A 27,254-nucleotide genomic window follows, 5' to 3' on the forward strand; every position below is an offset into this window, starting at 1 on the left:
AGCAACTGTTGTATAATAAATTTAAATACACTTCTTAAAAACACATTTGGGAAAATTTTACAAAAGCAAATTCACGCACATGGTCCTCGTCATCTATGTCAAAGAGCTAAAATGAAACGTTATTTTATATGAACACTGGAAATCTCAAAACACGGCATCCTGCGAAAGGGCCCTAAGCAATAAGTTCAATAAAACTCTCTTGGAAATATTATGACATAGACAGGGAGGAGCCTTGAAGCACTTTTGGAAACAAAATCGTCAAGATGTTCCATGTGAGTCGACAGTTGAGTACCATACATTGCACTACATCATTATCAGCTGCTGATGAACAAAAAACAGATATAGCTCATTTGCTTGTAAAGATCTAAATCTTGTAAGGTGAGTGGTGTGGTGTGAAGGGAAGTGAGATCTTCTGCCCCAGGGCCATCTCTTCTTTAGTCCTTCTGCTCCATCCCGTCTTTTCCTGTAAAGGTCATTAGGATAAGTGCCAACAATTCTCCATATTGTGTTAAAAGGAATGAATTACGGGAAGTCTAAAAATAGCTTTTTTTCCTTTCGATATTTTCTATTGCAAGCAAAAAAAGAAAAAACCTTCATTTCTCAACAAAATTAATACAATAACATTTTCCATAAAAAAAGGGGGCGAAGGTCGACCAGCGCTTTTGGAGCGGCGCACCGGGCGTTTGCCCAAATGCCCGCATAGCCAGTCCGACCCTGCATAGAAATATTCATAAACGAGTTATTTAAAAAAGTGCTTTGAAGAGCACCCCTTTCCTGGGTACTAAATTAAATTGTACCAACTTGCACAGCTGTAGGTGTTAAGGGGCTCCTGAACATTGCTATAGTGCCTAGAAAGAGTAGTGTGCCGATCGGCGGGGAAAAAGTGAGGTCAGATCTGAGGAAAATCCAGGTGGCGCTACACTCGAGTAGTACGTTATGCTCCTCAATCAGACTCGTTTTAAATCAGCGATTGCATGCTCATTTCGCAGTTTAAAAGCCCCGTTTTTCGGATTAAACTTTTTTTTGCGCAAAAGACAAATTCTGTAATAAGTACTAATTGTTACATGGGTGTTCGTTTATTTTTTGAAGCATATAAAATTACCTTATTATAAAACTACCTTACTTCAATGAAAATAGTAGACTATAAGGGCCCATTCAGTAAATACGTAAGGGTCCCGAGGGGGAGGGGAGTTGGAAAAGCCTCTACGTACCCTTACTTGGGGGGGAGGGTCAAACTCATTCTTACATAAAATTTTCCAAGTCGATATTTCACATTAGAAATTGCGCGGTCAAGTGATTTGGCAGAGATTATGTTCCATTTGCGTCTGGAAGGTAAGAAACGTGTTAGGGTAAGATGTTTTTTTATTTGTTTTACAAAGAATTTATAGTGTAAAATATAATAAAGGAGTCGCATTGCGTACGGCATGTTTTATTTGTAATTAATATTACATCAAAAAAAAGTCGAAAAAAACATTCAGTTCAGATTCTTTTCAGTAATTATTTCTTTACGCAAAAGGTTTAATTTAATAATGTGAATTTAATAACGATTCCAGTGATGTAACGATTCAAGATTTGTTATTTTATCATTTTGAAAAACAAAATGGAATCTTACATAAAAATGGGGGGGGGGGGTGAAAATTCTTACGTACCCTTACATGGGGGAGGGGGGTCAAAAATTGCCAAAATCATCCTTACGTAATTAATGAATGGCCCTTAAGTATTCAATAACAGCGCGTCTCTTATTTCTCTACTAATAATAAAAATGAGTCTCTCTGTCTGGATTTCTGTCTGGATTTTTGTCTGGATTTCTGTCCGGAATTCTGTCTGGATCCCTGTGATGCGCACAGCGCCTATACCGTTCGGCCGATTTTCATGAAATTTAGTACAAAGTTAGTTTGTAGCATGGGGGTGTGCACCTCGAAGCGATTTATCGAAAATTCGATTTTGTACTTTTTTTATTTTTAAATTTTAAAAACAGTTTCCGAAGCAGAATTATCATAAAATGGACGAGTAAATTACGAAATTATCCTGACGTGGAATCGTAACATGGGGAAGAGCGAATGAGCATAGCCAATTGGCGAGAAATTCATCATCCATTATTTGTAAATATAAAGGCTAATCAAATGACCTTTTAATTTTCTCCTTCGGGCAAAGTCGTGCGGGTACCGCTAGTTACAAAATAAAACTGCTTCTAAATTCTTGAAGCCAATTAAAATTATCAGGGCTTCTCAGTCTGAGTCGAAGAGTCGGAGTCGCTTGAAAACCTACCGACTCCGACCTGTTTTTTTTTTGTTTTTTTTAATTTTCAAGGACTTTCCTTACATTAAAAAAATAATAGGGCCACTTGCTCCGATCACATATTTAACTACATACTAATTTGCAAATAACTGCAATTGGCAAACAGCTGGCTTGATTATTTGTCGAATTTTCGGTAATACTCGTCAAACTGCTAGTTTGTTTATTTTTACAACGTTCTTTAGAACCTGTCAGCAAACGGTTTTGTTGTCGATAATTCTCGAAATAGAAGTAGTTTTTGAATCTGACGCTATCACTGTCAAAAAAAGTATTTATGTATCTTTATCTTTTATCTCATATGTAAAACAGCGAAAGAAATGTATCCTTAAAAACTAAAAAAAAAATGGGGAACCTCCTCGTCCCTCTCCTTTGTCTAACATTGTTTATGATATCTTTAAAATGTTCTTTTAAAAGGAAGCACAGCTTCTGAATCTCCCTACCCTTAATCAGGAAACAACATGACAGTGCTACAATTAAAAAATGTAAAGTAACGATCAAAAAAACATTGTGATACATGTTTTTGGACGCAAAAAATATTTTCCCGTTGTCGATATATGAGATTTTAAAGCCTATGGGAATTTTAAGAAAAGCGAGTCTCGTTGTTCCAAATTTAGCGAGTTTCGATGGGGACAGAAATCTTTCTCACGCTCTGTAGATATGGATGTCCTGCCACATGCAGAGGAGGAAATCGTCTGTGAGAAATTGGTACCTTCAATCTCTCGCCAAGTGTTTAAATTTGCCACTTTTCTTAAAATTTCGGGAGACTTAAATACCTTTTATCTCGATAACGAGGGACGATAACAATAATAATTATTAATTTTGTACAGGATTTTAAAAAGCTGAAATTCAAGAAAAAAAACTTTTATTTTAAATATAACTTACGTGCTCATTGATTCCGTTTGTCCGAAAGTCTTATGGTCGGTCGCTTACAGTTACCAGGCGTAGCGTTGCTGGAGATTTCCAACCTATTCTCCAGACCTATAAACAGTAGAGGTGGTGCTACCATATACCGTGCATTCGAGCTCTTTCTCATTTAGGGGTCTTATTGACTCAGGAGTCTCTCCTTTCTGATTTAAACTCATGCTGGCTACATGAATGGGGCTTGAGTCTCCCAAGTGGCATTAAAAACAACAACAAACGGAGCCCTAAGCCATCTCGATTGATAATACATTTGCCTTAAAATATAAAAATCAAACTTTCAGAGTCAATTGTGTAAAATTTTGTTTTGAAAACATCCTTGTCTTTTTGTCTACAAATTGATAGACAACTAATGTATTACCCTTCAGTTATTTCTTCTCATCTTTAAAAAAGCGATTTTTTTTCTTTTCGACTGACGATTTTTATTTATCTGTTTAATGAAAAAATGTAGCCTCGTGATAATAAACTTTACAACAATTTTTTGCGTTAATTCATTTTGATGTTGTAAACAACCAACTTTTGGGATTTTTGCTGGATTGATGAAACTAATCATATCCAAAATGCTATCACAATGTAATTCATTGATGCTGAAACAATGAGTAAATTTTTCTTCTAAAACTTTGATAAGTTTATGCAATGAATTTGAAGGATATATTAAACCGCCTTCATTAAAATGTTCTGTAAATGTTGCTGCTGCTGTACAAACCGCATTGCAATCATCTTCTAAGGAATCCTTGCATTCTCTGCATTCCGTTTTTTTAATAAAAGTGCGTGCAACGTATCCAGCAACATAAAAAATTAATCTCTCATCACTCTTCTCAACAATAATAGATTCGTGATCATGGTTTAGTTTTAAATTTTTCGTAATATACTTGTCAGCATCTATTTAATTTCCCGCTTCTATAAATTTATCAATGTTACTGCTAATAGTAGATACTTGAGAACTGGAAGGAATACTCAATAGGGAATTTAATAAACTAGGTTGGACATTACTTCCTTTTGGAGGTCGTGCGAGATTATAAAAACTGAGCATTTGAATTATGGTCAAAAATTCAGCAGAATTTGGATGGTCATTACACCCTTTACACTGTCTTACAATTCCAAAGAGATTTTCAATTTTGTCTTGACTTAAACTAGACGTTAAAAGGTATGAAAATTGAACTTTTTTTGTTAAATACTCAAGTAGAGACAATGTACTGTGCAGCGTTACCTTTAATCCGATGGATGTGCTTTTACTGATATATCCATTATGTTGGGCATGACTCTCCCATTCATTTAAAAACTTCAAAAAATCAGAAATAAAAGCAGCCTCTGGGCTTAAATATTGCAATCCTTTGGCCGTATATCTGCTCGTCATTATTTCAATCAGTTTGACAATTTTTTCAAGAAAGCTCACTGTAGGTTCCACACTTCCATATTGTCAATCAATGGTATTTTTATAAATATATAGACCCTTTAATGTTTCTTTACTAAAAAGTTGAAAGGCTAGGCTGACCTTCATTTTTTCAAAATTATTTGGAGCGATATGAGCACTAGTTAGTTTTGGTATAGCTCTCAATCTGACTAATTGCGAATCTTCTTTCCATGCTGTCTTAATGTGTTCTGGTCTTACTTCTCCATCAGGTGTGTTAAAGCCATGTTTCAGAAATGTATTTCTCAAGCATTTTATTAGGTGGGGGAAATCTGATATAAAATGCAGGTAGCGAGTTTCATCCATAGGATGGGTCACTCTAAATTTTACCACTCCATCGTCACAAATTCCCAATCCGAATTCTTTCGCCCACATCGACCTGTTCCAGGAAGCACCATCACCAATCAAAGCATCAACATAAAGGCCAGACTTTTCACTCAACATGACAGCTTCTAATAAAATTTTACTCAGAATGCTACCTTCCATGTTACCTTTAGTAGCAAACACACCAAGAATTTGGCACCAATCCCCAACAAATGGCTGAAAGAGTAACAGTAGACCATGATCACATATTTGATTTAGCTTAGAAGTTGGAGTAAAGCATCCATAATCAACAAAACCTTGAATTTTTCCATCATTTGTTAAATTCAAACTTTCTGACAGTTTGATTTCGTCGAATTGGATGCTACCATGTCTTCGAAATTCATCAAAATCGCTTAGCTTTTGTTCCAGAGCAGAAAATGTGTTTTTATTGAATCCATATCCTGATTTATATGAACTAATATGCTTTTTAATGCAAGATTTTCCAGGCAAAACTAATATTTTATTTAATCTTATGTGTTCATATAGCCTAGGACTTTTCATTCTCATTATGATGCACTCTAGAAGCCACTCGTTGGAATATCTCATTCCATTGCAACTTTTACGATTGGATGCAGCAACGCAAGCATCAATTGCTAATTTTTGCTTTGCTGTTAACTGTAAAGGTTTCGAAAGTTTCGCCTTATTCTTAATTTCCTTAACTTTTAATTTGTTTGATAAATCCATTGATTTTTTCTTCAGACGGTAAGTTACTTGATGCATGTTTTTAATTTTTTTCGCAACCATACTTCTTTGTAAATTTGCTATATTTCTTTTGTTTTTCAGAGCTCTCTGTGTCAACAAATATTTACGTTTCTTTTTAAAAAAATTACAACTTAATTTTTCACTCAATACAAAACCTTGACATTTACAGTGTCTTAAAGATGAACCATCAGCAAAATATTCAGTTCGTTTCATTACAGGCAACACAAATTTGAATTCCTCTGATGTACCCATCCCATTGCACACAATTCTAGCGTCAACGTCAATAAAAAGTTTTCTGACATCCGACACTGATTTAAGAACAGGATAATCTACTTTTACACCTTTGACTAAAATAGTAGCATTGATTTGTAAATTTTCTTCTACTTCAATAATGATCTTTTTATCGTCAATATTATTTTCCACATAATTTTCATTATATACAAAAACTACAATATTTGGAGATTTTTTAAGTTTCATACAAACCCAATATTCGTTAGGCAAATTAATATGAACAATTTCATCTATAATAGATTTATACGTGGTTATTTCAATTTCATCTGCGGAAAGATCAAGTTTTATTTTTTTCAAACAGGGAACATTTTTCTTAACTGCATAATTCCTGACGGACCTTTGCTTTGGTATTTTTTTAGTAAAGTATGTTGGCAGATTTGGGAAAATTGTCGGAATTGCCTCATCTTTCAAAAAAGGTCTTCCTCGAGGAATCAAAACTTCCTCACCATTTATAATATGCTTATAATGCGTTTCAATAAAATGTTTTTCGAAATGCAGAGCACAAATTGAGCAATATTTATCAAAAACTTTATCTAACCTGGGAATTAACGAGTTCCACTTCTTTAGTTTTTCTTCATCTGCTGGAGCTTTAAAAAGCGAAACTTTTTCTTTGCATGTTTTGTATCCACTTTTGCACCCTGGTACGAAACAAGATGAAGCTTTACTTCTTCTAATATTAAACTTTGATGCCTCCATTAAAAGCCTTAAACGCTGTTTCATCAAATATTCACGAAATAAAGGTAAAAAAGAGAAACGCGGAACTAAATTGTAACAAAATCCCGCGTCTACTAATGTAAACACCGCGAAATTGAACGTACACCTCGACCGCACTGCCCTCTAGCGGTTTTCATACATTTTGTCTTCAAGAATCGAAGGGGAAAAAGCGCCGATCGGCACACTATTCTTTCTAGGCACTATAACATTGCAAAATGGCAGTTTTGTAAGTTTGAAAAGTCGCTTTCAATTTCGTGGTCTCTAGTAATATAATTTGCTCTTTAGCACCAGGCTTGTATTGAGTTGTCCCTGGGACTTTTCGCTAAAATAGAAACCCTTATACCTGCTGTTCTATTTAATTTAAAAAAATAGAGCAAGCTGTATTTGATATTTGATGCAGAAAAAAAAATTTCTTTCGAACAACACAGAATGTAAAGACACGTGGAAATATTTCATCACTTAAAAAGACAATTTCAGTAAAATTTTAGCTTGGAAAATTACTTACACACAAAAAAAAAAAAAAAAAATTCAAAATTCTCTTAAAAAAAACCCCAGGTGTAAACCCCTGCGGGCTCAAAGTAATTTTGAATAAAACTTCAAGGTTGTAGGTGTGGAGGTGCTATGGGGTCTCCTGGACGCAGATCCGCCACATACAGAATTTCAATTTGTTTGATATTACTTTTTGTTAACATACAGAGATAAAAGCCACAAAAATATTTGGATTTTAAATCTTAAATATTTATTTACAGTTTTTAAACATACATGGGAATCATGTAAAAAAATATACATAGCGAGTATAGTACATCCCACAGTATACACATAACTAATTTGCACAAGAAATAAAGATGTAATGGACAATATATGTATTTTTTACCACTACTAATGTTGAATGCTGAGCAACTGCAGACAAATGTAAATTCAAAATTTAATTTCTTCATAAAATCTATTTATAATTTATTTATTTTCCCCATGTTACATAGTATCTTATCAAAAAGAAGTTAAATAATGTTATTTCTATTCTTAATAGGTCTCAAGTTTTCAAACCAAAGAAGTAGAATAGGCAACGCAATATCATAGACAGATATCGGAAACCCTATGAGATTTACTCGACAATGTCTTTTTAAATTGGGCTCTAAATTGTGGAGTTTAGATAGTTAGACTGGCCCAAATTATGCCAATCAATAGGTGCTTCAGCACATATAAGGGAGAAAGAGTTCATGAGCCAATTATAAATCAGGCTTATGAAATTCTGAAAAAAATGCTTTCCCTAATATAAATAATGATATGCGATTCATCAGAGTTTGGAGAGGGGGGAGGGGACTTTTGCAAAAGCCAAAAAATTGTAATGCCAAATAATATTAAATGGGCAGTTTTAAAGATAATAAAGTTTTGTACGGTTAAAAAAAAAGCTAAGTAAAAGAAGGGTTAAATGAACTGATTTTAGGGGACAAAGAGTTACTAAAGATTCTATCCAAGCTTTGATTTCAAAAGTTTTCTACTTGGTTATATTTTTCTGTTTTGATATTGGATTAAATTCATATTTTTAATTGTGGAACTTGAACATGAAAATAAATTCAACAGGCAGAAAACTATTTACTTGAAACATGACAGCTATTAGAGGAGGGTCAATGTAATAAACACAATAATTTGTATTATTTCAACTTGTACACTATTGTTGATTATTTATCACAGACAACATGAGTATCAAATATATTTTTTTCAAGTTCAGTTACAAAAAAGACAGTACAGCACGAGATACTCTTTTTCTAATTGAGTTAAACAATAACATGTACGGAAATCAAAGTAATGAGCACCACTTGTAACACATTGATAAACAATGCATTTAAAATGCATTTTCATTTGACTATCAAAAAATTTCCAGTTTAAATGATGACTGAATTGGCATTTTCACTAGGTTTTCAATCATAGAAGACTCGAGAAAGGCCATATCTTACACAAAAAGCAAAACATGTACAAAGCACCTAAAAAGATATAAAACACAAAATTTTTAAAATTAGGATTTTTTTTAAAAATAACAATATAAATTTTTAAAATAATTAAAATTCCTCAAGAATGAATATGCAGCTAATGAGTGTCATCAAAATATGCAAGGTTTCAAAAATAAACATGGGTAAATTTTGAAAATAGTCAATGCTCTTTAGAACAACCTCCCGTTACTGCGACCCTTTTGTATAACAACCAATTAATGAAGCCCCATTTGCTATTCCATAGATATAACAATATTTTATAATTGTTATAATGTCTAAAAGGTCTGGTCGTCTCAATATGAATAAATTAGAACAATATTAAAATCCTGCTCCCATCTGAAGAAAAAAAAAAGATGAAATTACACATAAAATTACTTTAAAATAAAATAATAGTTTAAAAAACTCAAAAAACACGCTTTAGTAGTAAAATGAACTAAAAAGTAAGAAATAATCTTTGGATGACAAGTATATACACTGGTGTGCAAAAAATTAAGGACGAAGTCGAAAAATGAGCATATCAGCTGAACGAAGAGGCAGAGCGGACAGAAAGACCAATCAGGAGATTAGGTAAGGTGACGTACAGTAGCACATGCGCAGATATGCAGACAGACGTAATGGGGGAGTGTCTGAGTAGTATAAAGCATGTTGTCGGTGCAAGATCAGTATTTCTGGCCAAGAGATTGCACGCCGTATAGCAGTTAAAATCACACCGAGTTGCTGCCTCAGAGAGAAATGGCGAACAATCAATCTGTTAGACGACATCTGGATGCTTTTACCCAAGGTCGAATCATTGGGAAGTTGGAGGAAGGCTGCAGTGTGACAAGTGTGGCAGCAGAGTTCGGAATTGCTCACAGCATCGTTTCACGACTTTGGAGACAATTTCAAACTACAGGAACAGCTATCCGGGGGTTCAGTAGTGGTCGTCCACGAGGAACCACACCCGCAGATGACCGGTATATTGTCTTACAGGCCAGAAGAAACAGGCGGCAGACAGCGGGAGAAATCGCTAGGCACACGACACAGGCGACTGGACGACCGATATCGCGTTTTACCGTGGCCAGAAGACTGCACGGTGGTGGTCTGTTTGCACGACGCCCTATACGGTGTGTACCTCTAACGCCTGCCCATCAGAGAAGGCGTTCTCTGTGGTGCCGGGAACACCGGAATTGGAGAGACAACGAATGGGGATGAGTACTCTTTACAGATGAGAGCAGATTCAGTCTGAGTAGTGATTCTCATCGCATACTCATCTGGAGAGAGCGGGAAAGCCGCAATCATCTCTTGAACATCATTGAAAGGGACAGGTATGGAGGTCGCAGTATTCTCGTTTGAGAAGGCATCATGCTTGGTAGTCGTACAGACCTTCACATCTTCGACGCAGGTTCAGTCAACGGGACCCGTTATTGTAACGAGATTCTTCTTCCATATGTGCGTCTTTTTAGAGGGGCTATGGGTCCGCAGTTCCTTTTCATGGACGACAATGCACCATGTCATCGCACAGTAGCTGCCGAACAGCTCTTAGAGAGTGAGGATATTGAACGTATGGATTGGCCGGCACGATCTCCGGATCTCAATCCTATCGAGCATGTATGGGATTTTCTAGGCAGACGCTTGGCAGCTCGTACCTTACCACCAGTAACGATTCGGGAGCTTCGATTGGCGCTGCAAGACGAACGGGCAGCAATGCCTCAACAACTCATTGACACCCTCATTCTCAGCATGGGCAGACGCTGTGAAACCTGCCTAGCAGTCGGGGGAGATCATACCCCCTACTAAAGACCGGATGTTTCTTGCTGGACACCCATCACAGGGATGTTTCGACCTTCAGTCGCATTGCGCTCCATGCTACTTTTTCAATAAAGCTTCTTTTTATCCCTCTGATTTCTCTTTTAGTAAGTGTTGCTTACATTACACATGTCCTTACGTATTGGGGATCTTACGGCAGTAAATGTGTTGATTTGGAAAGCTTTTGTACAAAGTTATATTGAAAAAAATGTCTCATCCTTAATTTTTGCACACCAGTGTAAAGTAATTGACCAAACACTTAATTTTACTGTAATAGAAAAAAAGCGTGGGGGGGGGGAGAACTTCTTATCAGTTGACTTAAATTTCTTCCACTTGTTATCCATGCAAAATTGTAAATAGGCAACCCCCCCCCCCCCTACGCTTTTTTTTTATTACAGTAAAATTAAGTGTTTGGTCAATTACTTTATATACTTGTCATCCAAAGATGATTTTTAACTTTTTAGTTCATTTTGCTACTAAAGCGTGTTTTTTCAGTTTTTTAAACTATTATTTTACTTTTTAGTTAATTTTGCTACAAAAGCATGTTTTTTTAGTTTTTTAAACTATTATGTTTTGTACGAATTATCATTAATGATTCACGAGGGGGGGGGGGGATTACGCAGACTATGCTATAGACATTTTTAGGGTAGAGGGTATTTTAAAGCGGTCTTTTTTTTGGATGATTCTAATTGGGGGGGGGGGGGGAAGACTCTTAGAGGGATGGAAAACTTCAAGATTGTGGATTTACGATTCTAGTTTTTGTACTGTTCTGGTAAATTCATGTGCAAACATTGTTACACTCTGCAGCTCTGATTTGTACGTTGTAAGTAATTCTAATAAGCCACTGGCTATTTGTCCAAAGGAAAGTTGGACCCACAAGCATACAAGTTAAGCTAATAAAAGCGTGTTAATTAGAATAAACTAATAACTTATCATCAATAAATTAATTTCATTATAGAATATTGCATTGTCATCGGGTCTGAGGTTGCATTTCAAATTTTAAAAGAATCCGAACACAAAAAGTGGGCAAAAATTGAGTTGCAAGATTACAAATTTAATTTTGGTGTAGACAGGATTAGAATGCACTCTCAACAATTCCCAGAGGTGGACGTCAGCGAAGTCCCGCACCTTAGAACGCTCATTAAGTGGTGGAATATACTAACAGTAATAAGCCACTAGCTCTTAGTCCAAAGGAGAGTTACTCACAAACATACAAGTGAAGCTAATAAAAGCGTGTTAAAAAATGCTTCTAAGAGCATTCCTTCCCCAGAGTTCCCTCTTGTATAAAATCACAGCTATAGGTGATAGGTGCTTTGGAATAAAAGCAGAACGGTGGTTTTGTATAGCTGAAAAGTAGTTTTTAAATCCAGGATTTCCAACATTCCCTCTTTAGCTCCGTACTTGAGTTAAGCCGAGGATTTTCACTAAATTAAAAACCCTTATATTTCATGTTCTAATAATTGTGATGGTTGGAACAAACATCATCTTCTGCAGGAAAAAATGCTATTTTGAACACATTGAATATTATGGGGTGTGGGAAATCATTCATCCCTCTGCCTGATAGGCAATTTAGGTGAAATTTTACCTTAAAAAATTAATTACATAAAAAATCATTTGAAATTGAAAAAAAAAAAAAAAAAAAAACCTCAGATTTGCAAGTACTTTTGTACCAAATTTCAAGGCTCTAGGTGCTATAGGTCTCCTAAACCTGGGACTGCCACAGAGACATTTTTTTGGCGTTACAATTTTAATATGTAGAGATAATATTAAGAGGTAACTTTTGTATAAGAGTCAATGCAGTATGCTCACCTTAATTCTTCCATCTTTTCATTATCAACAAAATCTTTCATTAGTCTAAAAGTTTTTTTTTTTTTTTTGCTAAGAAATCTTTTACTTGCCTCAGGTTGGTGTGAAGATTTTAAAAACGATTCATTCCGATTAAATTCAAAAAATAACGTGACATTATATTAATGAAAAAAGAAAACTTGATATACTTTATAAATAAATGAGAAAGTCAAGTCTGTCATTTGAAAGTTTTTCCAAAAAAGGGTTTGGAGGAGAAGGGGGGGGGGGGGGGTGCTTTCAGTACAAATTCTACTGGAAAACAACAAAAATAACACCCACGCAAATGTAAGAACAATAAGTTTTCAGAGCCGGGGGAGGGGAGACAATTGACCCCCTAAACGCTGGGGCAAGTATTTCCCAAATAATTCAAATCTGCACTTAAGATCTTCATAAAACTACAATAACAAAGTTGATTTAACACAGTAAATTCTATCGTAACTGACATAACTAGGACCAATGGTTAGCTGGCTTGGTGGAAGTATTGTTGAAATGAAAGAGGGAAATAGTAAAAATAAGTAACGCAATAAATTAATTATTTGAATTGGGAGTTTTTTTTTTTTTTTTTTTGCATTTTGTTACATGTATGTCATTACAAAGAACTACTTGTAAACAAATTAGCAATTTTTTTTAGATGAAAATTAGATTTTTTTTATTATAGAAGAAAAAGATTTTTCTTTTTCAGTTAGGAAAAGTGCTAGTTTAGACTACACCTAGTTAAACAGAGATCAGATAAGAGGATTTACTGCCTGTTCAAAATGAAAAGAAGTGAGATGAAACATACCTGGATTGACAAAAGATAACAAGTAAGTTTTCTTTCATGAGTTGGACCAGCAACTTTCAACATGAAATTAATCAAAGTAAAATTACTGCTTTCAGCAAAAACTTCTCCATCCTTAAGTTTTTCAGTATATGTTATCAGTCTAAATAACCTTGCAATGTTCAAACAAAATCGACCAATGATGTTTAAAGTTTTTGGTTTAAAAATCACAGTACTGTTTTCCATCAAATCAGTATCCTTATTGTACCTGAAAGGAAAATTGCATCGGTAAGATATTGTAATAACAAGAAAAATGTGAAAATACATTATACTAACAGATAAAAAAAAATATTATGTTTATTGACTACAAAAATCTTTTGTACTAATTGTGTAAAGGCACAAAATATACTTTTTTATTTATATGGAAAACTTTACATACACCATATATATCAAGTCACGATAATTCAAATATTCCTTTATCTATAAGGGGCCAGCTGGCCTGCTTTGGATTCAAAAATAATTTACTCATTTCAAATGAAAATTTTGTCTTTCTATCTCAAATGTGTACTTTTTCAGGTCAAGGTTTTAGAAAGTTTCATTTGCACTTCATGCACGTAACTCTAGCAAAAAAATAAATAAAATAAAAAAAAAAAAAAAACAAAAAATCCTCCCCCCCCCCCACCCCTTGTGGGTTATAAGAGGAGCTTCATTCTCAAAAAGTTGCAACTGGGCAACTTTCTGAGAAACAAAAATTTTATTTAGTTCCAGCAGGCAACAATATGGACAACTTCTAATCTGGGCAAAAATTGAAAGTTTAATTTGTGTTTCACAAACTTAGCGACTTTTTTTACTTGCAATAAACAAAACAAAAGCAAGGCAGTCAAAAATAACTTTCTCTTTGTAACTGAGTGCCTTTATAAAATTTATTCTCTGTAAAGATATGTTTTATGTAGTACTAACAATTACTTTTATTCTAAACAGTGATTTTGATAGTCTACCTATTAAGCCCAATACCTATCAAGCTTTTTAATGTCCTTTGGGATTCTTTTAATAAATGAGAAAAAACTGTGTGTGTATTTTTATATCCATTGCTCTCAACACAAAATACATAAATCTATTTTATAAATAGTACTACTAATAAATAAAAACTAAGATGTCTATTTACTTTGGCAGTCTGTGGCGAGGACATGGAATAAAGTGAAACAACTGAGGGCAGGAAAATAGAAAATTTATAATCTGTGGAATGAAAAACAAAAGCATTGTCTTGCTGAAATGTCCTAAAATCCCAACAACAGCAAAGGTCATCCCAGCAAAATAACAGAATGTATCACCGACAAAAACTGATGCAGGGTACCTAAAATAATTCAATAGGGATCAATATTATTTTACAGACAAAACATATTTTAAATCTATCATATTAAACATTTCAGATACATTTTATGACAACAGTTACACATTTAGCAAAATAAAACTTAATAAACAAAATGAGAAAATTAATCACATTTTATAATCAAAAGTATTTTTCTAATTTCCTTCAACAGATGTTTGTAGTTCAACATGTTCAACATTTGTTATTAAAAAGATTGAGATGTGGTATGCATCCTGAACATAACAAAACAGTCACTTTCAATATTTGAAAAGTTTTTCAAATTCATGGTCTCCAGTAATATTTTGCTCTTTAGCTCTGTGCTTGACCAGAGTTCAGTGTAGGATTTTTGCTAAGTTAAAAACCCTAATTCTCCTGTTCTAATTGATTGAGATATTTGGAACAAAGTTCATCTTGAAAAAAAAAAAACTTTCAAATGACATAGAATGTTCAAGAGTGGGAAAATTTTCATCATTTCAATGGGCAATTTATGTGAAATTTTTGCTTAAAAAATTCATTGCATATATATATATATATATATATATATATATATATATTATATATATATATATATATATATATATATATATATATATATATATATATATATATATATATATATATAATATAAATTTGCTGTTGTTGGGATTTTAGGACATTTCAGCTTATATTTTATATATATATATATATATATATATATATATATATATATATATATATATATATATATATATATATATATATACTAGAGGACTCGACAGACGTTGTTCTGTTTAAACTTTGTAAATTGAAAAGTTAAAAAAATTCAATACACTATCAAGTGTTTGAACTGTTCTGTTGAAAAAAAGAAGCAAAAAAAATGTTTTAAGCTGCTATGGTGTCAGAATTCGTATATTTATTACAACTTGATTTATCTAATGCCCACTGAGCAGTTGTTTTATTAACTATTTTTTCTCTAGTACTTGATGGTTTGTTCTTTCAGCCATACTCAAAAGATAAAAAACGTCCTCAGATATTAAGCGTAAAAATCTAACTACCCGTCTAGAACAAATGGGAAATCCCGCTGCAACATCCCCCATATGAAAAAGAATAAAACAATCGAAAGGATATCGTTTAGAAAAATGATAAAGGTAAAAACAGTTCATTGAATAAGCGAAAATCACTCATCCCTCCCCCCCTCCCGATGTAAAACAAAACACATTCTTCAACTAAAATGACTAAAAACTCTTTAAAAACGAAAAATAATTCTTTGCAATTTGAAATATTTTGCCAAATAAACAAAAAATACAATAAATTACATTAGCAGTATCTTGAAAATGTAAACAAAATGATTGCACAACTCTATTGTTAATAGCCAAAGTCGCCAAGTCACCACGTTACTGTAATCCAGCCGATTAGTGAGAGAAGCCAACTCCGACCGATTAGTGGTCTGATCTTTTGAACCAAAACTTTTTAAGCTCTATATATTGCCTAATTTGTTCTTTCCACCAAAGATAAAGATTTTCCACTGCACTGATCTTTTGTGTACAAAACTACCCTGTTGTAATTTATTTGGACGAAAATAAATTTGTTTTGTCTTTAAATTCCATCATATTTTCCTTTAATAATGTACTGATTAGTTAGATAATCTTTAAAGTATTCTTGACATTGGTGCCAAAACTCAGATGGATTTCAGTCGAGACGACAGAATACACGTTTTGCATGAACCTTACAGCACTTTACTTTAAAATATATCACTGGACCTAAAATCGTTGCTTTCAAGAAATGAAGGCTTCACTCTCACTCTCTACGTTTTATCTATTCTCAGTTGACATATCACAGCAGGAAATTTCATTATAAAAAGCAGAGCTGCCTTTCTTATTGTGTTTTGGCAACGGGTTAAATATTTATTTCAGTTCTCGCTCAACAATAGGTTAAAATAAATATTAATCATTTGGGAGATTTTGCCATCCAATGTTTAAATTAATTAATTAATTATTAAAAATGTTTCCGATTCGATCAATCACGCTTCGAAACCATGCTTGCCACAACTTAATTTCATACAAAAAATTTGATCAAAATCGGTCCAGCCGTTTGAAAGCCTTATGTTGACAAACGTACGCACAGAAGATTTTTATATATTAAGATACTAATTTGAAATTGAGAAATAGTAGACCACAGATTGCAAACCCTCAGGAGCTTGAAATAATTTTGTACAAAATTTAAAGGCTGTAGGTGTGTAGGTGCAATAGAGTCTCCTGTACGCAAGCCCACCTCAGACATAATTTTACGTCTTTGATGTTGCTTTTTTTTAATGCATAGATTTATTGTTCAATACATTTCTCGCAAAGGTGCCCACCTGGAGAGGGGGGGGGGTTCATGGCGCAGACTGTGCCATTGAAATTTTTAGGGAGGGGTTTGGTTTGAGGGGTATTTTTCACTCTTGCTTTGGGGAAGGGAGTCTTTGCAATATTAACGGAGGTGTGCCCTTGCCCCCGGTGGGGTGGGGGCACCCCTGATTTCTTCTGTGGATCAAAATTATCCTGAGCGTCAGGCTAACTTAGCACCAGAATAGTGATTCATTTTAATTGATTTTAATAATCAGTATTTCTTAACTTTAGAAAACTATAAAATACTTAAAGGATGTTTTATTTTGTGCCAATTGATGCAACAACCCTACTCAAATAGGAGTGGGGTAGTTACAAGTAGAGAAATTGTAGCACAAATTTACTCTGAATGACTGCATTTAATTTAGCGATTAAAGTAACTGAAAATATTAGCAAAAGATAATATGAAGTGCCTTTAAAAAAAACCTCAACTTGAAGTGGGCAATAATTAAGATCACATTTTCTCATTCAAAGATTAAATTTTAAAAGAAATAGGAAATGTTTACTATATTTGGATAAACACTTTTTTTCTAATCATAAAATAAATTAAATGCCTCACCATGCAATAATGTAGGGACACAGACCGGGGGCCCCATAACAACGACTGCCTTGAGAGAGCTTGAACAGCAAGCGCAACACAGGAATCAAAATATCCCATGAGTCTGTGGCGAGCGAAGAACATCAAAGAGAATGAGAATGAATGTATGTGCGGGAAAGCCGCCCGAATAATTTCGTTATGAAATGCCTTGGTTTAAAATGTAGAAGTTGATCTGTAATTTTGTAATTGCAAATATCTTTTGTTTATAAGTGCTAATATCAATTAAAATTTCATTACGAGTACTAATTGGAATCATTCGTTGAGTGACAAAGTCATTTTTGTGTCAAGATCAGAACCCATCAGGATCCCATAATAATAATAAATATCTAAATAGGTAGCAATCAAAAGAGCATTGTAAAGCATGTTTTTTGATGCATAAAATTTTTGCCCTTGTTTCCCTTTTACTGAAATAAGAGCTCATAAAATCTGCTGAAATTTTAAGAAAAGTTGCCAAAAGTCAGTTTTGGTGACAAATGGAAGACATTTTTCACACGCTTTGCAGATGGTTGCCTTACCACTGCAGACAGTAAAGTACCGTGTTACCGTTCATTTCTTACAATGGCTTTAAATTTGGTGACTTTTCTTAAAATTTTGGGACTTTTAAGAATTTTTTTCTCGATAACGAGGAGACAACTTCAAATTGTTTAAGCATCTAAAAAAAAAAAAAAAAAGTTTCACTGTACTCTTTTTATTGCTGCCTATTTATTTACTTTTACGTTACTACACAATTTGTGTGAATCCATATCAAGTAGAAATTTAAGCAGCAGTTCAAAAAAATAACAAACTTCATCAAAATTTAAATAGATTTTCCATGTAAAATAGTAAATATTTCTCAAAATTTTTGGTAATTCAAACTTTTTGTTTAGTTTCAGACAAATTTTACTGTACTGAATAATAAAAACTTACATACACACAAAGAAAAACATTAAATCTTTTTACTGTACAAAAAATTTAAGTATTTATACAGTCCTCACCAGTTATAATAAAGTAAACCAAATGTAGTTGAGAGGAATGGAAGCATAAAATATAACGAGAAAAGGTGAGCTTTCCAACATTCCCCTGAAAGGAAAACATTTTCCAGAATGAGAAAAAACTAAGTTATTTTCCAACACGACTTTTAAAAAGGACATAACAGTACATACATACCAAAAAGTTCAATTGTATTAAAAATAACAATTGAAGCACCTATCACTCCTGATTGACCAACTTCCAAACCATTAATTCCAGCATGTATATTTATGGCATTCGTACAAAACACTGCTAGCATGCCCATATACACATAATATAAAGGACCTGAAACAGTAAAAATATTAAACATTCAGTGAAATAAATTTTTGTTGATGTGTTAATTAATAAATGTTATTTAATATATTAAGTACTATTCTGTGTTAGGAAAGGGGAAGTATAAGAAATATAAAAATTACAAAAGCCTGTAAAAATAAAATTACTTTCGAAAATCTTGTGAATTAAATTTTATGAAATTTTGTATTAAGAAAAAAACATTAGAAATGTTTACAATAAAAAATAAAATTTTGACTGTTGAAATTTTTTTACAAAATAGAATTTTTTACCAATATTTGCTACTAAATTCCAGTTTTGAGCTAAAAATGTTCATGAAGTGTTTAATTTCAGAGTGAAAATTTGTGAAAGGTCCCTTTTTAGAGTACAGAATTTTGTGAAGTGTCCAATTTTAAAGTTTGAAATTTCATTAAACGTCTGTAAATGGATCCAAGATTTTTCTAAATCAGGGCTGTCCAACTGGCGGCCCGCCAACTTCTTATTCAGTATATTTCTTTTTTTCAACATTTATTGGTATCAAGAAGCATCCGAGACTACCCTTCTTGGTCAAGCCGGGGTCCCCGAAATTTCCTCTTGATCCCCTTTTTATACTCTTTTCATTGTTTTGACAGAAAAAGGTACAGGACATCTACAGGTCAAGGTCAAACAGTCCTACCCTGCACGCTGGTGTTCAAACGAATTCCTAGAAATAGTATTGCCTCGTGTAGGCGGAGGGAGACAGGAAGGGAAGAGAGAGACATTTCAGATAAGCAAAACCTGCCTGCAATTGGTTAAAAATAAAGACCCCCCCTCACTGATTTCCTTTGTTGATTTCGAAAAAGAAATTGAGAATTTGTTCTCGTCACTTCCATGTTTGGAAGCACATATTTATGCGAAAGTGCTTCTTCGACGATGAACTTTATCAAGAATTGTCACAGGAGCTCTCTCTCCGATAGTTCATTGATAGACCTTCTTCTGCTGGCAATGATAAACATCGAGGTTGGCATTCTTGCCCTTGTAAAGGCGGATCTGCCTCAATTTTCCCATTAAAATTTAAGCAAATTGTTTTATAATCCTCCTGTTTCATTGTTTTATAATTAATTACCTCTTATACATTAAGAATTGTTGTTAATTGTTATTGTATAAGAGGTAAGAACTTATTGCTCAAATTTTTCAAACTGCGGCCCGCCAGGTGATCAGTGACCGGAAATCTGGCCCATGGGCTCTTTGCAGTTGGACAGCCCTGTTCTAAATGAACTCTTGCTAAGTCTAACAATGAATAACTAAAAATAAATGTAATGAATAAATAATACATTGAAAAATAAATAAAATCACATAACTAACCTAACCAAACATCTTTTCCAATCAACAATCTGAAGGGTTTAGGAATTATGACAGTAGTGCTATTGTATGTAACATAGTAAACCATGAGTAAAGGCAAGGAGGCCATTGTAGGAAGCAGCAACTTATGGCGCCATTTTAAATCTAAAACATCATCTGCAAAGCCTAAGAACAGCATGCAACAAATGGATAACAATGCAGCCACAAGTTCAACAAACTGAAACAAAAAATGAAATACATTTAACACAATTAACAAAATGTTCACGGTGATGCGCGTTTAGAGCGAATTTATGGCCTATAACGTAATAGCTTCTATTAATTTCATTACTCAGGGGCGGACTCCACATAGGCAGAAAATCGACAGAAACTGAAGGCAGAAACTTAAAATCTAACCTACATTTGGGTGTTTCTATTTTCTCGAAGCGTAAACACGGTGTAATCAAGAGCTGAAAAATATTGAATTTATTATGTTTCTGACAGATTTTTACGTTATCCAACAACCAATAGGAGCTCAGCATTAGATGCAAATATATTTAGCGATAACGTTTGCCATTTTTATGTTGCGTGAAAGAAGGTGCTTTAGTAAACGTTCATTTGAGAACATAGACTATACCAATTAATTAATGACAAAAAATCAATTGAAAGTAGTTGAATAAACAGCAATCGGTGAAATGCTCAAATAAGCTTTACTTCAGGCTTTCCTAGTCCACTTATCTGAAATGTGTAAACATGTCAACAATTCATATCATGAATAGATTTCAATAATTTCATTGAAAATTCGAAAGGGTTACGGAAATATGGTTTCTTGAAAGATTCAAAAAAATAATGATTAATTTAGTTAGCGGATAGTTGTGCATTTAAATATTTTGGAAATGTTTTGGCTGAGTTATTGATCACTAGGCGAGATTGAAATTAGATGTTTAATTTAGTTCGTAAATTGTTTTGCATTTTTAATGCAGCCTGTAATAATTATTATGACGTGTTTTGGTAGGGGTTATCCGTTGCTTGGCGAGATTAGAAATACCTAAAATTGTTTGATGTAGTTTCCATGGAATGTTTTATATTTCAATAAAACTTTCCATGCCTCATTTCTAACTGGATTATGGTAACATAATCGCTTGGCGAAGTAAGATATAAATAATAATAGAATGGGTGGACCATTTTACAATTTGATAAATTTTTAATGTCATTTAATGAGTTGTGTGATTTTTTATTTTTGCTAAATATAATAAATTTTAACTAAACTCTTAGTGGTGTTATTATCTTTTTTTTAAAGAATTAGTACAGATCAATGAAATTTTTTAGAGTGGTTGAGGCACCATTATTTTTTAAAACTTGTCACTACCATGGCATGCATCCAAAATTATTAGAGCCAGAGTCATTACAAAATGTCATTAAAATGTCCAAATTCTGTCATAAATAAATGCAATAAAAAAGAAGTAATTTTCAGCGGAATGATCATCAGCATTTGTTGTGTTTTTTAAGAAATAACCACCAAATGCCCAGGCAATTTTCTTCTGCACTCTCAATCCAAACAAACGTTTTTTTTTTAAACAGCATACTTTTTTTTTTGAGTAGTAAAGAACTGTTTATTATCTCTCTTGACCAAAGCTGATGTTCTGATTTTTTAGATCACCATGGCGACGGTCGTTTTTAATATTTATTTGGGGAGCGAAATTTTCGTTGTCGTAGTTGCAAATTGTCTGTGGTTTTATTCATATTTCTTTAAGGGTCGACTTCACATTTAAGGTTTTTGTGTAAATTAGGTTTTTTCAGGGGGGAAAAAAAAAAAAAAAAAAACCCTAAATAATGGAACTTAAACAACAAAACTTCATTTAATTGCTACATTTCCAGATTGCTAGTTCCCGTCCACGCCATGGACTTGGGTTCGATTCCCAAGTTGGGCACAGTTGACTCAGCCTTTCATCACTTCAATGGGTCTATGAAATGAGTACCAAGCATGCTTAGGAACTAAATGCGGGCGGTTCCGCGTTCGGCTGACCCTTGGTCTTGTTAACTGAGATGAGTACAGCCTTGTTCCACTTGGGTTGTTGCGTCGCTGAGTTTAGTTTGTTAATTCCCATCATTTAAGATGGATTTAAAATAAAAATACGTAATATGCGCATTTAATTCCACATATTGGAATTACGCATTTAATTCCAATTTCTTTGTTTTTGATGCATGTCAGATTAGATTGAATGTTTGGAATAGATTTTGTACAGAGATAAAATAGGTTGAACATTAATTAGTAATTTTCTTTCAATGCAAATGCCCTTATAACTTGTGGTGTGGTTAGACATTGACCACATAACTCAGTTTTAGTTAAAGCACCGTTTAATACATGAAATTATATGTTCACTCTTCCAGTGATAATTTTACTCTGCCTGCCACAGCAGATTCTCAGTTAGCCTTGTGGTAGGTTAGTTGGTTGCGCAATTGGAGTTTCCGTGATTGCACAATTGAGATTTCTCCAATTGCATACTGCATTGATGGATTTATGAGTTGGATTTCCCTCTGATGGATTTATGGGTTTCCCACAAACTCTTCAAATTTGCTTTTATTTATCTGAAAACTTAGGGGAAGGAAACACTTGAGACACTTTTTAGATAAATGATTTTTAGAAATTTTATTTTCAAACCAATTTTCACCAAACTTAGCTGAACATGCAATTTAGACATTTTTGCTTCAATTAAAATTTATTTTACTCAATTATTTCATCAAATTAAACTTTCGTTAAAAAAAATTAAAAAGCTATTACAACGTCCCAACCTGCCCCACTTGGTGGGGCACCTTGGGACACCGGCAATAATAATTATAATTGTCATCTTAAATAACATTTTCTGCTGCTGTTTAAACAACAGATGCATCAACAACAGTGAACTTCCAATTTTGTGTTCTAAATCTGACCATTTCCAATTTTTAATGTTTTAATACTTTACCTAGAAAGAAAAATCAATTTTCTGTAAAACAGTAGCCATTTTCTCAATTTTAGTTCATTTAAACTCATTAGATTTATTAAATACATTGAAATAGACTTTTTCTGTACTGTACATTGGTGGAGCATCTTGGGACAGTGTCCTAACTTGCACCACACAGTGTGTTCCAACCTGTCCCACGTAAGATTGTTATTATGTATCAACTTTTTTAAAGTTAGACTTAGTAGCACAATACATTTCTTAAACTTGAAACTATTATGAAAGGACATATTTTAATTCCCACATGCTCTGATTGAAATTATTTCATTTCCTACTTGAAATTTTTACTAATGAAACCACCTATTAATGTAACTCTAAACCTTTCAAAACAAAGAAAATGAGACCAGACTTTTCCTGTTCATGTGAGAAGTTCCAAAATACACTGAAGTATATAGGAACTTAATTTTATTATTAACTCAATTTTATTATTTTGTAGATCCTACTGCCATTGATAATGTCCTAAGAGAACTAATTTCTGTTTACAAAGCAAAACTGAAATTTATGGTGTCCCAAGGTGGGCCATGTCCCAAGGTGCCCCACCTTCCCCTATAGTAAATTTCAAGAAAAGGAATTTGAACACACATTACTTTGTTTACAGATAAATACTGTAATATGTATACTGATAAGAAAACTATTTAAATGAAGAATATTGTACACAATAACTAACATTTTTCATACAGTTGGTCAATTAATATATTGTTTAAGCATGATTATTTAAAATCTAAAATTATTTTAATGCCTAAAAGACTTCAATTATAAAATAGTTAAATACACTAATTTTAACTATACACATTCTACAATCAAACCAATCAAGTTCAAAAGAGAAAATTTTTGAAATAACTTATATAACTTATATTGACATATATATTTTTGTAGAAAAGTTTTTCAATAGAGGACAGATTAAATAATTCAAGTTAAAAACTCAGCAATTTCATGTTAAAAACATTCAAAAAAATTTTTTAACATTTAAAAAATGAACACACATACCTGATGATGAGGAAATGACACAGCTGTATTTGTTGTCCAGTACTGAATGAATGGAATGGGTATAAAAATAAACATTATAATGAGAAATACAGATCCACAAATTACACCCATTGCTTCTGGTCTACAAACAAATACATTATATTGTCATTAGAATATTGAAAATGCTTTAAAAGAGTCAAAAATTCAAAAACTATATTGATCTGCAATTTTATGAATACATTCATTACATAATTTTATTTTGATTAAATAATGTTCATGTAGAGCTCTTCCATCAGAAGACATCAACTTCTCCGATTTTGACACACAATTCCTCCAGTTCTGCTATCTCCAGAGTGAAATTTTAATATTGAAATTAGCTTTAATAGTGCCATTGCTCTACCTACTCAATCCAGTAGCTTTTTTTTTTACGCCGCTTGTTTCAACTATTTTCAGATGAAAAAAAATTGAAAATAGTCGGTGCTAAGAAACCAGCAACATCATATTTGATTATTATTCAAAACAACTAATGAAACAGCAGTAAGTAAAACATGAAATACACCGCGTAATGTTTTCAAATAAGTAAAACACTGAAAAAGTTTACCGCCAACAAAACCTTTTCCTATTTTTACCATATATTTATTTTTGGATTATTTTACTTTAATGGGAGATTTTAATGTTACATTTTCAATCCAAAGGGTCATTTCTTCATTTCATTTACCAACATAAAAGTTACACACAAATTTATTCAAGTGATTACCAATATCTGTAATTGCACTCTGTTATAGTTTTAATGACTTTATTTATTTGATGAATTTTTTAAATTTTTGATTTGCATTGTTTTATATAGTAGGCGAATCATTTCAATCGAAACTTTATCAGCTTCAAGGCTGCAGGGAGCCAAGGCAGGTTGCCAGTTTGGTTACGGGCTAAATTCATAAAACTAATACAACTCTGGTTCTGAGTCCAACCAAGGTCAGTCTCTAGTTTCCAATTAAGTTTACATGGTTTATGGTCAGCTTTAAATAGTTTTTTTTTTTTTTGGACAGATTATCTTACATTTTCATTGTAAATTTAGTCTTGTCTATTTGCATGTTTTGTTTAAATGTTTGTTAAAAAGACAAAATTATGTATGGTGCCATCAAACGTGTTTTTATGTAACTTCATCCAAATATAGGGGAAATGAATAAAATGCAAAAGAAACAACAAGATTTAAAATGATGTACACTATAACCAGGGTTTGCCAATATGTATCATGATATATATTTTTTCAACTATGGTATTTACAATGTAAAAATTATATTAGCAGAGTAATATTGTTCATTATTATTGAAAATAGCCAAAACGCTTTGTACTATATTTTTATGATGTATTAAAATATCATTAATACAAAGTAATATAATATTCCTTTTTTAATTTTATGTCCATAAAATTATTAGTGATGAACAATTTAATTCATATTAATTAATAAACGTCGGTCTGAAAAAAAAATGTATTAAGACTGAGCACCAACTAATGCATAATTTTTACTTCTGAATCAAACAACTGTGTAAAAGTAGCTAATAGAAGAAAAATGTGAGTAAAGCAGTTAAAACTAAATAATCTTCATTAAAATTGATAAAAATGTAAAATGAAATAGTATATAGAACTAAGGTTTCTTTTCATTATTTATAAGTTTATATATTGTTATAATGATGTGAGAATATAAAGAGTGATTTGAGGATGCATTTACCATTTCGAAGACTTTAGTTTATGATGATTGAAAATATCAGATATATATCAAAATATCGGATATTTTCAAAAATATCATGATATTTTCAAACCCTCTTAATTAAATCCCCTTTTTTCATTGTGGAAAAATTGTTTTCATATTACAGTCGAGTCCCGACTTACGCGAGAGATGAATTCCAAGACCTTTCGCGTAAGTTGAAATTTCGCGTTGTGGAAAAGGGTATGTGTAAAATTTTTTATTAACATACCCATACGATTAAAGACACTTGTAAACACCACCTCAAAATGTTAAAAACCATTTCTTAACTATACATTACTGTTTCTTTAATGAAAAATTGAATTTTTATTTATTGCATTTTAAAAAAAAATGTTTTATTTAACATACAAAACTGCTACAATGCACAAAATCAATGAGAAAGGAAGACGTAAAATAAACCACTACGGTACGTACATTATGTAGTCAGAAAAACAAATGATGCACTATAGTTGTTGAAACTTTCTCGTTTTCCTCCTCTCTTCACAAACTTTAAATGAAACAGCGCTCGTAGGTGTCATTATATTTCATCAACTTTCCCATATAGAATGAAAAAAATAAATGGAAAATGAGGAGCAGTTATTAGTATAAGCGTCAGTCAGACTAGTACGGTGTGGGAACTTCCGCTCTCAGTTATGCCAAAGGGATGAAGGTCCATTCACTAAAAAACCGTGATTCCCTTCGGAAAATTTTTGTGTTGCGGGTGAAGAATTTGCGTTAGGAATAAAATTCTTTACCGGGGGAAAAAAATTGCGTTATAGCCATTTCGCGGAAGTCGGATCGCGTTGTAGCGGGAGTCGACTGTAATTTTTCCTGTTTTTCGCGACATCTCCAAAATTAAATTTCGTTTTCTACCAATGACCAGTTTCAATTCTTTTGATTGATGTCGATGAGAAATAGCTTATTTTCTCCTTTTCAAAAACTTTTAGTTCATTCATAACATTATTTCAATATAAAGTATTTCAATTCAAATGTAGGTGTATCTATCTGTAAGCAGTTTTTTATTCATTGAACCGTCTTTTTACAGTTCTGATTTACCTACATCGCACAGAAACAAAGATTGTTTCTCCTAGAAGAATTAAATAAACTCGGAAGAGAACTGATTTTTGAAGGGGGAAAAAACTCGAAAATATGTCTGACACAATTAATAAACTTACATTTTGTCCCGTTTTGTTTTTCCAAGATCATGTCCGTATAAGTTTGCTTTAAGAAACATATCTCTAAATCTAGGAATGATTCTATAAATTATTAAAAATCCGAAAAAGGACAGAATAAAATTAACAAATAATGTAAAATAGACACTCATTTTGAGAAAAACTGGTTGTCGGTTAAAATTGCGATTGATTCAAGTGCAGTTACCACTGCAACACAATTTTTGCAACCCAAATTACATTTCTCTGCAAGGATTTCAGTGATAAGACTATACCACAGTAAGAAACCGATGAAAACGAAATCATTTTCAAAAACGTCAACAAAGTACATGAACACAAGAAAACTAGCGGTAATGCCAACATATTTTTAAAAATGTTTTTT

The 27,254-nt window shown here is 32.9% G+C and overlaps 1 protein-coding gene across 2 annotated transcripts; it reads right to left on the minus strand.

Annotated features, from left to right (window-relative positions):
• Positions 1-27,182, minus strand: LOC129234580 (UDP-N-acetylglucosamine--dolichyl-phosphate N-acetylglucosaminephosphotransferase-like). Of its 2 annotated transcripts, none has more exons than XM_054868602.1 (8): positions 26,879-27,182; positions 23,981-24,101; positions 20,022-20,235; positions 18,546-18,692; positions 18,374-18,458; positions 14,235-14,423; positions 13,094-13,337; positions 1-463 (listed from the first exon to the last, which is right to left on the minus strand). In XM_054868602.1, the coding sequence occupies exons 1-8, from the start codon at positions 27,025-27,027 to the stop codon at positions 365-367; spliced, it is 1,248 nt and encodes a 415-aa protein (XP_054724577.1). In that variant the 5' UTR covers positions 27,028-27,182; the 3' UTR covers positions 1-364. The 2 variants fall into 2 exon arrangements, with proteins under 2 accessions (XP_054724577.1, XP_054724578.1); XM_054868603.1 differs by lacking the exon at positions 1-463 and adding an exon at positions 7,417-8,676.
• Between the last annotated feature and the right edge of the window lie 72 nt (positions 27,183-27,254).

This window comes from Uloborus diversus, chromosome 1, assembly GCF_026930045.1.
Source record: "Uloborus diversus isolate 005 chromosome 1, Udiv.v.3.1, whole genome shotgun sequence".
NCBI lineage: Eukaryota > Metazoa > Arthropoda > Arachnida > Araneae > Uloboridae > Uloborus > Uloborus diversus.